The 16,520-nt window shown below is 36.5% G+C and overlaps 1 protein-coding gene across 2 annotated transcripts in view; it reads left to right on the forward strand.

Annotated features, from left to right (window-relative positions):
• Positions 1-16,520, forward strand: part of LOC145683077 (TBC1 domain family member 31-like) — a gene marked incomplete at its 3' end in the record, with an annotated part of 85,393 nt that overhangs the window by 11,213 nt on the left and 57,660 nt on the right. For both annotated transcript variants that reach the window (XM_081754438.1, XM_081754441.1), the window contains 4 exon segments: positions 355-504; positions 7,077-7,189; positions 8,580-8,758; positions 13,573-13,721. In XM_081754438.1, coding sequence (XP_081610564.1) covers positions 355-504; positions 7,077-7,189; positions 8,580-8,758; positions 13,573-13,721 — 591 coding nt within the window.

Raw genomic sequence — 16,520 nt, forward strand, 5'->3', positions numbered from 1 at the left:
TCTTGAAATATACGGCTTTCTCAGTATGTTAAATAAAAACGTAAGTAGCGTTTGCAGTTGTAATATGTACACTCTATACGTCATTACGGAAACTTTCCGGAAGCGTGAGCGTCGCATATACAAGCTGGGGGCTAATACATAAGTTTAAGATTAATTCATTACCTTCTTGGTAATGGAATGTCTGTCGTGCTGGAGGTGAAATATGTTTTGAGAAAATTGTCCCGTTTCTCCTTTGAATTCACTATTGACGGTTTATTAAATAGTACTTTTAAGTTTTATGCTGCAATTGCTCAAACTTTTTGTTACATGCAACACCCTGTTCATTTACTACTTATTCTTTTGTCTTTGGTTTAGTTTAATTTTACAGGTCCATAACACAGTATATACAGACAGAGGAGAAGTGCGTCTTCGTTTTATTCAGGTGGCATTTGACGAAACTGGTGAAAGAATTGGAGCAACAGATCAACAGGGGAACTTATTCATTATTGATCTGGCAGCTGACAGGTAGAGTAGATTCTTAATCCGTGCATTATGTTGAATAATTGCTATAGAAATGTGGATAGTAAACTTTAGTAATTGCTGATTTGTTTACCAAAGTATTTTAATCAATTCACTCATACTCAAAGACATGCCACTGAGCTGCAACAAAAGTTGTTCTCCTTTTAATCGTACGGATTTGGAGAACATATTTTACTTTACTATCGGCAGGGCCTGGCTTCGAATCCCACGGTCGGCAAAATTTACGGATTTTTTAAAAATTATAGGCAAATTTAAATATTTACTATTCTGTTAAGGAAATTGCTTTAACTTCGCATGATTCGTAATATTTTTACATATATAATATCAGTAATTTGCTACATTCTAAACAAAAGTCACGTTAAAATACATCGTAAACTTAATTAATTTGATCACTATGTACAGTCTTGTTGAGAAACAATTTGATGTAGAAAGTATTGTTTCATCCACATGTAGAAAATTCTAATACTTCGGTTCTAAATAAACATCTCAACTTGCCACAGAAAATCGACAACAGGTGAGAACCTTCTGTACTTTGCACAATTTTATGGCTGCTAAACAACGAAAAATATTGTTGCTATATCTTCCGTATGGCTTCGAAAGATCGACTTGTTTAAATGTAATAACATGTTATATAAAAAGTGCATTCAGTAAATAACCGGAAAAATTGAATAAGAAAATACAAAACTTCGACAGAGGTTGTGCTTTTTTGTTATATTTTGGTTGTGTCCTAGAACTAGTATCAGGTAGGCCTGCCACGCCCACCTCGTGAACAGGATGCTGGGAATCAGTGAAACAAGATGGCGACACCCTTGCAAATTTGCACCAAACGTGCAGCAGCGAAGTGTCATTAGATTTCTTTTAGCTGAAGGATTGAAGCCAATCGAAATTCACCGTCCGATGGCAGTGCAATATGGTGAAAGTTGTTTGAGTCCAACACAAGCATACGAGTAGACAAATAAGTTCAAACTGGGTGTAACAAGTTTTGAAGATTCACCACACCCAAGACGCTCTGTCTGTGTAGTCACGGAGAACATTGCGACAGTTGATGAGATGATAGGGAAAATAGGCTGTCTGTATCAGTCTGTGGCTGCACTGACTCTTGACACACGTCAGTTCACGTCATGTTGCTTATCTGTTTGCTCAGACAAGTATGCGCAGACGTCGCCGGTCGCGATCATTCAGTGCACGTGGGCGGCCACTGCAGTATTCCTGATGAGTCGTAATGCATTCAATATGATACTGATGGTTCACTCTTGACACTGTGGAGCGAGATACGTCCGGATGGTTTCCAAAATCTAATACCCCATTCGTCTAGCATGTCGCGCTAAAACGCCAATAATTCCCGCCGGGTTGCGGGAATCACCGCGGTACTATATTCACAAAAGTCTGAAAGCACTGGAATTGCTTCGTGCTGTTCTACCGGTTTTCTGCGATTTTCCTATGACGTTAACTAGTTCTTTACCGGTATCCCAGTACTTTTAGCACTTAACTGTACCAAGTACCGTGTATAACGTGCTTAAATGATTGCCTTACAACGCATTCAATGTGCTTACCATTTGTAGAAACCCCTATTAAATTGGTACTGGTTGGGGAGGGAGGACGTGTTCTGGGTATTGCAAAACCACATGGGCTTGGAAGAAGAAAGTAGCCTGCGGGGAGGGAGGCTCCACCGCCTTTGCCGTGGATCCATCATTAATTGGAAGTGTGATTGAAATGTGTAGAGGCAAGAGAAATTTTAATTTTCAGTTATTCAAAATCATATATATTGAACAGGATTGCTACATCTTAGATATTGTCTGCTTAAGAGTTTCGGAGCTATTCCTCAACAACAACTAATATAATTACCTTATTAGTGAGGCACGTGACAGGGATCACTCACATCAACATTACTAATCTTCGAATTTCTTGTAAGTCTAAGATCTCTGGACAAGACTCCTGCTTTCAGTGGCACACAGATTGTAACTGCGCTTTCCTCTTATCTGAATACATTACCAAGACAAAGAGGAAAGATGGACTTTCTTGAAGCTAAATATGTGAAGTTCTTAACTAAAAGTATAGAGAGGTCTAATGTGGAAACATAATACTTTTTTTTTTCTTTCTTTCACCTTGTCGAATTCATATGCGATCGAATTAATGGCTTTCGCTTGCAAGGGCCCTGCCTTTCTACCGAAGTGCATGTTATTTTTCATTGTTATTTGCTTAGCGTACAACATAACCTCAGTTCTATATATGAAACATTGCTAATAAATATCTTAAATAATTGTCTTTGTCATCTTTATATTAAAGGGTGCCCGAATAAAAGAGCATGTTTCGTTTGTTAATAAAAGTAATAATTTATTCGTAAATTGCTCATATTTTAATTGTACAGTGTTTTCTGAAAGTTCTTCGCCTCATTTCAATTCACTGTAACTTGTTAATGAACAGAGATATTATACTGAATTGAAGGTTTACTACGTAGTAGTCTTTAAAGTTTTATCTGGCAACACTGCATATTTGTCTTTATCGCCATACCTCAAAGGGCACCATTCGCGTCGAAGCCCAAAATGACTTTCCGGCGCTCGCTTCTTTTCTGAAATAGCCGTAATGGATATATATATATATATATATATATATATATATATATATATATATATATATATATATATATATATATATATACGGTTTAGTTGGGTTGCGTGTATGGTGAGTCCACCGTTCATACAAGACTTGGCTGCACACACTGTTGGGGACTCCACCGTATTCGAGAGGTGTAATAGAAATCACACAGTGTGTGTTCGTGGCAAAGTAGGAAGCACACGCTATTCCACTTAAGACAACTTCCATTATAGAACTTTGCCTTTATATGGATTTGGAAATCATTCTGTCTGGCTCTCTCTTCGTCCAGCTAGACGGGGCTGTAATTTGTGAACATCCCATCTTTAATCTCAGATACTCCTATCTTTTTTGATTCGCTGGTATGAAGTAATGCTGAAAGAGAAAACGTATCGAAGTCTTAGCTCAGTTGTTTGTTATCTGTACCTAGATCTTACCAGTAAACGTTTTACTATAACATTACCTGTAGGAGAAGTTCAATAAGGAGAGAAATTTCAGAAGAATAGAGTTTATTACAATATTAGAATACTTATACAAGACGATTACGAAGAGACGAAACATAACTATGTGAGACACTATTTGCTTATATGTGTCATGATTACATAAAACGTTAAGATTAAAGTCGATCAATTTACTCTATAGACTATTCCAAACGATCGAGTCGATTCGAAGAAAATTGAAAGGGGAATAGTAGACTGTCTAACCCATGCTATGTAAAAAATGATACCGCTTGTTGACTTCAAATTAAACTTTACATGCTACAGTGAGCCTCAACCCAAAGGCTAAGTCTCATCGTACCTGATTCACAGCGGAGACTGCTCCTAACACGACCTATCGGTTCAAGAGTTGAAGATGTTCTGGTAATTGGAACTTATCAAGGTCGTCTTTCGACTCATATTGTACCTGTCTCCTGGTGTTCTTGAGGAAGAATAATGGATAGAGGAAGGAGGAAGCAGAATAGAGGAGTTGGTGTTGGGGGTGGGGAAACCGCAAAGGATCGTGGAGTGAGAAGTGCTCCAAGCAAGATACACCAGTGCTACGATTCCACCTGGCGGCAAGCTAAGCAAATCCAGCCAGTTTTATTAGCTACAGAAATGCTTCGCAAGGATGTTTTTGATATTACATACTCTATATATTTTTCTTTCTTTTTTTTAACTTTCTTGTTTGTAACCATTGTGTTACACAAGAACGCCGTTGTTTATTTAGTTATTTATACATACTTCCATCGGAGCTGAAGACCCCTCTGTGCTTCAGCTGGCCGGAGGCCGACTCTAACCAGGTTATCATGAGCAGTAAATTCGTTTCCCGAAACAGTCATTTCCATCTTCCTCCGGTTTTATCAATGCTTCCACATCCCTTCCAAGGAGCGCGGAGTTCACAATCCAGGAATTGAAAGCCAGCCATCAGGCTTACGCGCCTCATGTTTGGTGTAACTTCCATGTGATTTTTTTTTTTTTATTGCTACCTATTGGATAATTGAAATATTCCTTCCAATGGGTACCAATATTGTTATATGAGTTTCTTTGTTCTTTCAAAATGTTCCAAATGCACAGAAGTTCCTTTAAAATGTTCCAGGAAATGATTGAAATGTTCTTTTATCACAGCTTCACGAAACCTCCTATATTTTTGTGATTTCCTATATTTTTTTCATTAGCATTGGAAAGCCTGATATCTCCACAGCAAAAATAACACGGAATCTTGTCTGGCGACTTTGGGAGCTATAGTGTGCATCCTCTGCTGTCAATTCACCCGGTTCCGAATTTATGATCTAGAAAATTTGTTACTGAAAAAGCAAAATGGGGAGAGCTCCGTCTTTGCATGCTAGTAAAAATGCTTTTTACGTCTGAGACCTTGTTTAGATATAAGCATCTGAACTTGCGACGAACTGCAACTGATCTAATTATCACAACTAGCACTACAATTTTTTCTGATTTAACGCCATCTTAAACCATGTAAACTATAAACCATCGCTTGTAGTTGCCTGATCCTCCGAGCGCCCAGTGTTGTCAGATAAATATTTAAACACTGACATGCAGTATAAACTTTATTTCATTAAATTATCTCTCTGTGTTACAAAGTTATATTGAATTGAAGTGTGGAGAAGACTGTTGAAAAGCTCTGTAGAATAAGGTACACACATTGTGATTGAATGTGGAAAAGAAAACTGAGTGCATGGCGAGGATTTTGCTATCATACATTAGTCTTTAGTTGAAATTTTGGCTGATATTTAGTATCTCCCCCAATCTTGAACATATAAGATTTACAGTGTGTTACTTACTTTACAAAATATAGCTGAGCTACGGACAGCTAGCGGAGGGAGTTAGAAGCCCCCAGGGCCCTTGTACTCTTACCTTAATCACAATTTAGACGAAAACAAGGTACTTGGTTCTGGAACCATGAAACGAGTTGGGGAGATACTAAATGTCATCCGAAATTTTTGATTATATTTGTGGTTAACTGCAACTCAATTTCAGGACAATAGCGATACGTAGACTTGCAGTATTCCGTAAGATTCTTGACATTTGCAATACTTTATACAATATTGCGTTTCAGACACAAGTAGAAGAATATATAACAGAGAAAATATGAACCGTGGAAGACGGCAAGGATTTTATTTTCGGAAAGGGAACCTCTGTCGGCCTGTATATTAAAGGTTTTATTCCGGTTTCTCCTGATGGAACTGAAGAAATCCGTTAAAATTCCTCAGTTAGGATGAACCTTTGTGGGGTTCAAACCCAGTAACTTTTCAGTGTTACGCAAGAGCGCTATTTAATTCGCTAGTAAACCCTAACTGTCCCCGTCTTTTTTTATTTTTAAGTGTGCGGATGCATGACCAACTATCGCACTGTATCTAGGGGCCGCTGTAGCTCAGTGGTAGAGCATTCACCTCTGGTGCATGGGGTCTCTGGCTCGATCCCAGCTCGTGCCTAGTGAACTTTGTGGTGGACAAACACCACGTGCGTGGGATTTGTCGGGGGTTCTCTCGCTTCCTCCCACTTCCTTCGTTCTATCATTTCATCCATTTATCGTCATCACCGTCTCCTTTAGCCTGGCCGACATAAACGTGGGACGTAAAACTCAAAGATTTCATTTATTTTTTCGCATTATATCTATATGACTTCAATGAATGAAATCTTCAAAGCCTCTTAAACAGAGAACAAGAATGGTTTATAATAAACATTTTGCGTTCTTATTGGGACATTCTTGATTCGTTCCTTATGTGTTTGTGCATATATATAATACGTAGTTTTTGCAGTTCAATAATAATAATAATAATAATAATAATAATAATACAAGCATCTAATTAAGAGTTCTCAAAAGTTTCATAACAGATATTATTATTATTATTATTATTTTAAAATTATTATTATTATTATTTTTTTAAAATTATTATTATTATTATTATTATTATTATTATTATTATTATTATTATTATTATTATTATTATTATTATTATTATTATTATTATTATTATTATCCACTCATTTGTCGTATTAGCATAATGATGAGATCTTATTTGGAAGTTTCCTTAGCTTGTACAATCAGAGACAAAAGTTCATTCCGTTTGGTAAAATTTTAGATAACGGTGGTATTTCTGGTATTTTGGGAATAACGGTGGTGGTGACGTATGACCGTTACATTCTTTATAATTTAGTGAAAACTGTACTGGAAATTATCCTTCGATTCTGAAGTTATTTATGAAACTAATTTCATCAATGGGAAGAACTTTTGTCGCTGACTGTATAAAGCTTCCAATATTTTGATTTCGGTCTTTTCCAAAAATAGGAAGCTTTGGTTTCAGGAGTGTATTATGTAGATAGAAGGGATAGAAAATAATTTAGTTTTGATTCCTGTAATTGTATTACGTTCTTTGCTGCTTAGAGTATTGTGCGTATTAAAAGGAATTTGGTTTTTCTGCCATCTTAAACGAATGAATGATTCTAATTTGTAATTTTTGTTTACAGGTTTTGGAATGTATGTAAACTTGGAATTTGTACTGCGTTGGGATTTTCTCCAAGTAGACGACATGAAATATTAGTGGCAATTTGTAATTGTAATGTCCAGCTTGTTAACGTAGGTATGTATCAGACAAAGAATGTATTTATCTTGTAATTAATCTAATTGAATGCACGAATGGTGTTATTGGTCATTTGCTTTATTCATGAGTATATGAAAGATATTAGAAGCACAGTTAAATACTATAGAAGAAAATGAACAAAGTTTAGCAATGATGGAACACTGATTTGTTTAAGCGCCAATGGCATGTTGGAGCGATCTAAGACATTAAACTGGTGGTTCGATTCCCGCTTTGAACACAGGCGTTACATATTGTCTGGTTACCATTCATTATTCATCATGTTCATTGTCCTAATCAATTTGCAATATGTGTCATGGCCGTGTTTAACATTTTTTTACGCCCTGGACTATTAAAACAATGCCACCGTCTGAATATCAATAAATGCCAGTGTAGATAATTTGAGACAGTTAATGTTTAAATGGGAGTGCAAACATTAATTACCACAATAACATAATATATAACTTTCGGTTTTAGTTAATAAACCGATGGTTGATTTGATTAGATAAAAAGAAACTGGTCCTTGAAAATTTGTCGTCCCATTTTGGCTCATAAACAATTTGTTTCCCATTTTGGCTCATAGATAAATACAGTTCTGATATGTATTCTTAAGGTAATACATGGTTTTAAGGAGTCTAATATTTGTCGCCACTGAAACACACGTTCGCCATTGAATTCTGTCCCATTGCAAACTATCTGGTGAAGTTTGCTTTAGATTCTTTTGCATTGGCTTTCCAACGTCTTGATTATTACCAATGTCCAAATAGAGAAATTGAACTTCCGGTCTAGTTAATGTACTTTGGGTAAAAACCGGAAGCTGAAGGTAAAACGATTCGATAGAACATGTCGAAATATATGAAATGCATTTTCTAAAGTTTTGTTTAATATAATTACTCAGATTTCTAGAGAGATGTATGGGTGGTCTGGAAATTAATATCACACTCAGGAAACAGGCGATTTTTAAAGGTCATTTAAAGGTTTTTAGAAGCATTTTTCACAAAAATGTTCAAACAAAAGTTTCCTGTTTTTGATGCAGAATCCGGTACCATGATGAAAAGTACCATATTGCATTTAAAAAATTCAACTTCCAGTCTGAATAACATACTTCCGGTAAAAACCGGAAGTTGAAAATAGCATGATTCGATAGAGCATACCCAAACATGAAATATAGTCTCTAAATTGTGTTTATTTTACTTATTCAGATTTCCAGAGGGGTGTACGGGTAGTTTGAAACAACCGGTATATTATCTCATTATGTAGATCGTCTTATCCCCAGTCACTTCGAGATAATAGCTACGATGTCAAGATAATATGAAACTCTCAAAAGAAGACTTAAAAAAAATTGTGATAGTGTGTAGTGGGTGTTTTATTATTTAATGTATTTTCCCTTCAGAGACTGCCGCAATCAGGTGTACATTGATTGGTCATAAATATCCTGTGAATCAGATGTCCTTCCACTCAGGGAAGCGATGGGTGCTCACTGCCTCCACCGAAGAAGCTATTATCTGGGACTTGATTTCAGGCATTCAAGTGCATAAGCTGTCTATGCAAGCAGGGAGCGTTATTAAAAAGGTAAATAATGAGTGTCATATAGAACTTCTTTCACCATTCTTAAATAATACAGCAATAAATTATATATATCAAATTATAGCCCACACTTTTCTGTTTCCCGACTGTAAAACAACAAAATTTTCAGTATTTCGGAAAATTATTGTTCCTTTTAATTGGGATAATGGAAGAAAATGCAAAACCAAAACGTAAATTAAAAGGAAGTGAAGAGGGGAAGGTATCACAGGGTGTTTAATAGGTTACTCCCTATTTTTAAATCACTTTTTTTTTTAAGAAAATATTTTTGTAAAATTATATTTCGAAAGAACGACGTTTGAGGTCTTGTATGATACTTTGTCACAACTCCAGATGAACACCAACATTCTTAGCATAGTTCCTTAAAAGAACTGGTACATTTGCGTGTGCCGCTTGAAAAAAATGTCTTGAAAAGTTGTTGATCAAGTTGGCTATTGTTCCTTCCAGTCCATTCAAATAGCGTGTTTTTTTTTCTTGCAAATCTCTTTTGCCCACCTCAGAGAAAAAAATTCACACAGCATTAAATCTGGGTTGCGGGCCGACCATTTATATGCACCACGCTTCCGAATCCAATGATCTGGGAGATTATCATGCAACCATTTGCGGACTTCGTTATCGTAATATGTGGGCACAGTATTGTGCATAGGTAGCCCCGCGTAGCGTAGTCGCTAACGCTCTCGCCTTCGGTGCGAGCGGTCCCGGATTCGATTCTCGGTGGGGTCACTCGGTCAAAGAAGTGTAAAACGCTTTTTCAGGTCAGCCACCCTGAATGAGGTTTTTCTGGGTTTTCCTCATTTACACCAGACAAATGCCGAGGTGGTACCTAACTTATAGGTCCCAGGCCGCTTTCTTCCTTTCCTTTCCCCGGATGGTGTTCTCGCCGAGGAACGTCATCCTTCATACGTGACGGGCTAACATGGCCTTAGATGCCAAAAGCCCAGAAATCTAATTCCTAATCCTAATCCTATTGTTCATAAAAAAAAGCTGTGATTTGTTACGCTCTGAAATTACAATCCACACACGAATTCTGAGCATATCCAGATATCTTTCTTCATTCATTGCGTTTCGCATAAGGAAAGGGTCAACAACAGCAGATGACGTCAAACCACACCATACCGTTAATTTCGGACACCCTCAATACCTATGTTTTTTCAATACATATGTTCGGATATCAGGCGCCTAGAAATAGCTGTTGTGTCTTCACAAATGCACCATCATGAAATACTGCCTCATCACTTCAGAAAACGTTGTCAAACAGTTCGGGCCAGTCACCATAGCATGCGAAGAATTTTTCTACTAACTCCATGCGTCTGCCATAGACATAAAGGTTATTTGTAATATTGTTTCTGTGGCTTGAAAGGGAGACCTTTTTTGAGAACGGTGATAACTATTTAGCGTGTGAGATGAATTCCAGAGCTCCCTGACTCGTTGAGTTCTTTGGGCTCAGCTTTTGGTGGCAATGTTTAATTGGTGCTTGTATTCACTGTTGCATGGATTCCTCGTTCGAGCCTGCAACACATTCGCACTCGAACAATAGGTCCTCAGGCCTCATATCGAGCTGCTGTTCGTGCCTGCTCTTCCACGTTTAACACAGGTGGCATTTCAACTCAAACTACAAAAACAAAACAAAAATTCAGATGCTGTTCTTTCTAAATATGCAAGGTTCATTAGAAATAAACAAATTACAGTGACAAAATTTAAAAATAAGAAGTAACTTATCAGACACCCTGTAGCTTATATATATATGAGAATTTCTGCAAGCACCAATTTTTCCTAACGTTTTTTTTTTTTTTTAAATTTTAGATGAAGTGAAATTTCATTGAATTTTAAATATTCTATCTTCTTATTCAAAAGTAACAATATTTGTTTTTCTTCCAGTTTTGTTGTAATATTTTTTTTTATGGAATTCCATCAGTAACGATGTTTAAGTGATTCGTTGGAGTATAGCCAATCTAAATGTTATGTTGATGTAGTTCGTAGTTGTAGTAGTTTTATATATACTTCCTAAAATCTTTTGCACGTGTTTAGTATTTTATATTGTATGTAGATTTGTTGTTTCACTGCATATTGAATGATTTATGATATTCCGCCAGAAGAAAATTCAGAGTTTTTCTTATGATAAAACGGGATTTCTGACTCAGTATAATATGTGTTTGTTGCTCTTATTATTTTACTGTGTATACAATGAATTCATATCCTAAGGATGCTGCACGAACATTTTTACTAATACCTTTATTATTTGTATTTAGGATTTCCGCCTGAGGGAGTTTTCTTAATCAGAACGTAGTCCTAACTCATCAGATCATTAATTTGAATCGTAATGTGCACAGTGTAGCCAGTTTAAATTCAAGTCATATAGTCAAATTTCAATTCATGTAATTCAGAGTGTATAATGTATATCTAAAATATATGGTTGTATAATAAAAATTTTATGCTTTTTTTGTTGATATAATAGTAGTAATGCCGTCTCAATTCCTATCAGGTGTCCGTTTATCGATGTTCAGTATTCAGTGTTCAGAAATGTAATATACTTCAGATATATTTATTTCGACGTTTGAGGTAGCATAGTATAAAACTTCCAAATTTTGTATCGGGTGTTTGGTAACTTCAAAGTGCTTTGATAAACCTGCAAGAGCTTCTTTGTCCATTCGAGACTCCCTTATATGTTGTTTAAATCTAGAGCTAATAAAGTATTTCTTTCGGTCATTCTTGTGTAGGTAACATCGCATGTACAAGATATCTCGTAAATGGTGCTTAAAATTTGTTTCTCTACAAAATAAGTTTTATATTGCCGTAACCTTCTCATATTCGTAAGTGTTTCAAGCTATCTTTAAGACTATACGTTTTTGCTGTTTTGTTGGGAAATTAAACCTATTAAGACGCCTTCTCGATTCGGATTTTTTTCTTTTTTTAAATTTCATTATTCCATTATTCAAGCTTCTGAAAATATTAGGGACATGCTGTTTCCATATTTTTAGTGTCATTAAACTGTAACCATTAACAGGACCTAAGTTAGTAATTCCCTTAAGTTCCTCTATAAGATCTTGGAGTGTCACCAACTTATACGCTCTAGTATACATGTTTATGCAAATGAATCTGGCATGGATGACTTGATGTTTTGTGAACAAAGAAATCACTTGCTGATAGTTATCTATGTGTTTTTGATTGGAACTTACTAAAAATTCTATAAAAAGTAACATCAAAGAAGTTTATGTTGTTTCTCTCTAGTTCATGTATCAACTTTATTTCTGAATCCAGGTAATTATTCCAAGAGGAAGTGTTTGATAATCGTTCTTGTAAATTCAGCATTACCTAATAATTTAGTTTCGTAACGGTTAATCATTATGTTAGATAATAAAGGAGATGTAGGCCTACCCATGATAAGCCCGTCTTTATACCAATAGCACCCAATTTCAAATTTAAGGTAATTGTTTTGCAAACTAATCTCTAAAACAGTGGTTCTCAAACTAATTCGTATCACGACCCCCATTTTATCACATCTTCTTGCCAGCGACCCCCTTATAATTTATGGTTTGTAATAAGCTTGTGTGGGAGTTTTAATATACCTATTGCGGAGACTTCACGATACTCATCTATTTCTATAATAGTAGAATCCGTTTCTTGTATATAGTGGATACAGTAACTTCCCTAAAAGCGAATTCATTAAAACCAAATTTGGTCAGTTCATTTATATTACAAATATCGAATACGATCCGTCATACTGTTTCAAAATGGAGTCCGTTTGAAAATTTTAAAACTTCATAACTCCCTTAATTTTGGGACGTATGATTAAAAATATAAAGTGATTTCTAATTTAGGTTAAAAAAAATTGGACAGTTTTAAAAAAGACATTGAGTATTTTAAATAACTTGATAATGTGCGTCACGAAAATTGAACCGGACATTGCCGCACTAGTGAAATCACACCATGCTCAGGTATCTCATTTTCTGGTATTTCGATATGCAGTTCTCGTTAGTTTCATATCGTACCTCTTTCATTTAAATTGATTTTTAAACAATTCTGCACCTGTTGAAAGTGTTTAGTAGACATATTTTTTGTTGTTTTTAACAGTATGTATACAATAAAACTATGTCTATCAGAACAAAATTCAAAATAATATTTAAAAATATATTCCGGTATTAGATTCTAATTATATTTATCCCTTACGCTTATTTTCGCGACCTCCGTAGAGGTCGCGATCCCCAGGTTGAGAAACAATGCTCTAAAATAACACACAAAGAGCGAAGTAGTGATGCGTTAACCACTTCATGGATTTGATTTATATTTGTACAAGGTCAAGATGGTAAACTTTTCTGTTTGTGAAAAATTTCTAAGTGGATAAAGAAGGGAGGCATCTCTTACCTATGGTAACACTGTAAAGATGAATTGTACTCTGAATATAAAAGTCGTGCTAAGTGCCAAAAATAGAAAAGTTCTGATTAATGTAAAAATGTGGCCTATGTGCCTAACACTACTCAGCGAAAAACGGGCTATCTAGTATTCACTGTGGAAGTAGTTCAAACAATCCCCAGAAGAATGCGCGTGCCTATATGTCCCATTACTTCTGAAGTAACATATCGGCTGTTTACTCAATATTTTCGTTTTGGCATTTAGCATGGATTTTATATTCAGTCTGCAATTGATGGCGTCACTTTAGTTCATCTATTAGCAATACAGCTTTCATAGTATCTGAGGCCCTATGTGCGTAAGAAATACATACAGTACTGACTAGTGATTTTAGTGGTTACTTTAGAAGAAAACGATGACATCACTTATTTCTTCTTTATCTTTTCTTTCTTCAGATTTTGTTCATGCCACCGGCGGATCATATCCTAGCGTGCTTTCAAGATGACGTGATGTACGTATGGAACTTCGATTCTTTTGAGTGTGTGAAGAAACTGACACCAGAAGGTTGGCAAAACCTTCATTTGAAGTCGATTGCCTTCACAAGGTAATAATAGTAATAGAACCTTTTGAAGTAATAGAACCTCTTCTTTACATGAGAAAACTCAGTTAAGAATGAAGTTTATTGTTAACTGACTTGTTTTGTGTCCACAACGTGAACAAACAGTCACGGACTCGATTACTTTCTCGTGCTGCCAAAAACAACGAGAATCAGTTTCTTATATATTATTATATTATAGATTATGGGGGTGGTTCTTGTTCACCTCAACCATAGGTTGGTGGGCAACATGGACAGTTCAAAACTTTTTCCCTCCTTTGGGAAACCTGTTTTATACTTTGATAAGGTCTCTTCTTCATAACTGCATCTAGATATTCTATCCTTGGTTTTCCTCTTCCTGCTTTTCCTCCTGCCTTTCTCTCTATCAGCACGGTGATCCAATAGGAGTGCCGAATAAGATGGCCAAGCATGCTGTCTTTTCTTTTTCCTATTATCTTTGTGATCTGTCGTCCTTCATTAGCTTCCTTTAGTACGCCTTCATTCCTTTTCCTTTCGGTCCATAATATGCGCAGCATTCTGCGCCAACACCACACTTCAAATACTTCCAGTTTGGATATTTCAGCTTTTCTTAATGTCCATGTCTTTGATCCGTAAAGCGCCACGCTCCATATCAGAGTCTTAATAAATCGTTTTTGAACGTCCAACGACACATTTCTTGATATTAGCAGTCCTCTTTTCCTATTGAATGCTTGTTTAGCCTGCGCTGTTCTGGAACTTATGTCTTTTTCACTTCTTCCGTCCGAGGATATTAGATTTTCTAAATAGGAGAACGTCATAACGTCTTCGATTTTTTTCTCTTTCTATCCATACGTTTGCCCCTTGATGTCCTGGTCTTGTGTATTTTATCACTTTGGTTTATCTTTATATACATGTTTTCTCCAGCTGGTCGTTTAAGTTTGAAAGTGATTTGTGCAAATCCTTTTCGTTCTCTGCTATTAATGCTATGTCATCAGCAAATCTTATTGTGCTGAAAACCTGACCATTTACTTTTACGCCTTTCTCGTATTTATCAAAGAATTCTTTCATAGCCTTTTCTTTATAGACGTTGAACAGAAGGGGTGAAAGTCCACATCCTTGCCTTACTTCTTTACTTATTCTTACTTCCTTTTGATATCTTCCTATAACAGCTCTCTGGTTCCTGTAAAGTTGCTATATTATTCTTCTGTCTCTGCAATCCACTTTCAGATCCTTCAATGCTCTGAACATGTTGTTAATATTTGTAAATGCCTTTTCGACACTAGGTATAATTTTCATCATCAGGTCCTGCACGAAGCACATTGGGCAGCAAACTCTTCAGTAACTTTATTTTTTTTTAGAACAGTTTCAGCATCTTCCCAGGAGACGTCGATGAGTTTCAAGTCCTCCATGAAAGTGTGACTCTAGCCTTGTTTTGTTTTAGCTCCTAGTCCAATGTATGTGACTCTGTTATTCCTAGATTGGATAAAAAAAATGAGGCTTGACTCTCATAAAAAATTTAGTGATCTTCGAAATTGAGTCTTCAGGTTAACAACTCCTATAGATTTAACATTATTTGCAGAAGCCACAGTAAGAATGTAATAGATGGCGTCTAGCTCGAAGTCGATGCAAAGTGGTGCTCTTATTGTTTATCTTTTTCTCGTGGTTGTGTGTAGTGTTTATGTGCGTGCTCTACTGTCTTCATGTAGTAACGGTGCTGTGACTTTCCCAAATGAAGCATTGCCAATGAAACATGGACTGAAGTGTAGTGGAAGATCATTTCATTTTATTGCTGCTGCCTTCATATCAAGAGGACCGCCATGTGCTCTCTCTGGTACTGCTAACAGTGACGGAGGAACTACCAGTGATTTTGTGACAAGGTATGAGTCAAAAGCAAAAAAACAGTGCCTCATTCTCGTTTGTTTTCTCCTCCTTTGTGGTGATATTCACGTAAACCCTGGCCCACCCTGTCCATATTACACTAATGCTTTCAATATATATTATCAAAATGTTCGTAGCATTAAAAACAAATTACTTGAGTGCTCATTGAACCTAGGTGAGATAAGGGAACTGGATTGTTTCGCAGTGACCGAATCGTGGCTGAATGAATCAGTGAACGACAGTGAAATTAGCTTTTCTAATAGTTTCACCATTTATCGTAAAGACCGCATAACTCGTGGAGGTGGAGTGATGATTTGTGTAAATAATAAGTGGAAGAGCAAGAGAAGACTGGATCTCGAACGGGATTGTGAACTTATATGGGTGGAAGTATTTATTCCAAAGCGTCGTTCTGTGTTTATTGGATGCTTCTATAGGCCGCACAAGAACACCCCCCAGCACATCTTAGAAGCATGCCATGACTCACTGTTACATGCGTTGTCACACGGTGACGTCATCCTATTGGGTGATTTCAACCTTTCTATCACGTGGCAGGACAGCAAGCATGGAGTCGCTAAAGATGGAAACGACAGTTATTTCATGGACAATTTTATTCATGGACTTGGTCTAGGTCAACATAATATGCATAATACCCGCAATAATAGCAATCTTGACTACATTCTTTCTAACTTAGAACCTCGTTGTGTTGTCCCATGCAGAAATCTTTTTCCCTCGGATCACGATTCCTTGGATGTTTCTTTCGATTTCCTCCCCTCCACTACTACAAACCAGCCCCTCAAAAGTAGGTCACAACTTCTATGGAAGAAAGCCCCCTGGGGTGACATCTGCCGGGCTATTGAACTGTTTCCTTGGTGTTTGTTAGAGGTAGGAACTGTTGACGACGCTGTGGACTTATTTACATCCGTTGTCCACTCAGCCATAAAGGACTTTGTG

Source organism: Thermobia domestica, chromosome 1 (genome assembly GCF_964235325.1).
Source record: "Thermobia domestica chromosome 1, izTheDome1.hap1.1, whole genome shotgun sequence".
In the NCBI taxonomy this organism is placed as follows: Eukaryota; Metazoa; Arthropoda; class Insecta; order Zygentoma; family Lepismatidae; genus Thermobia; species Thermobia domestica.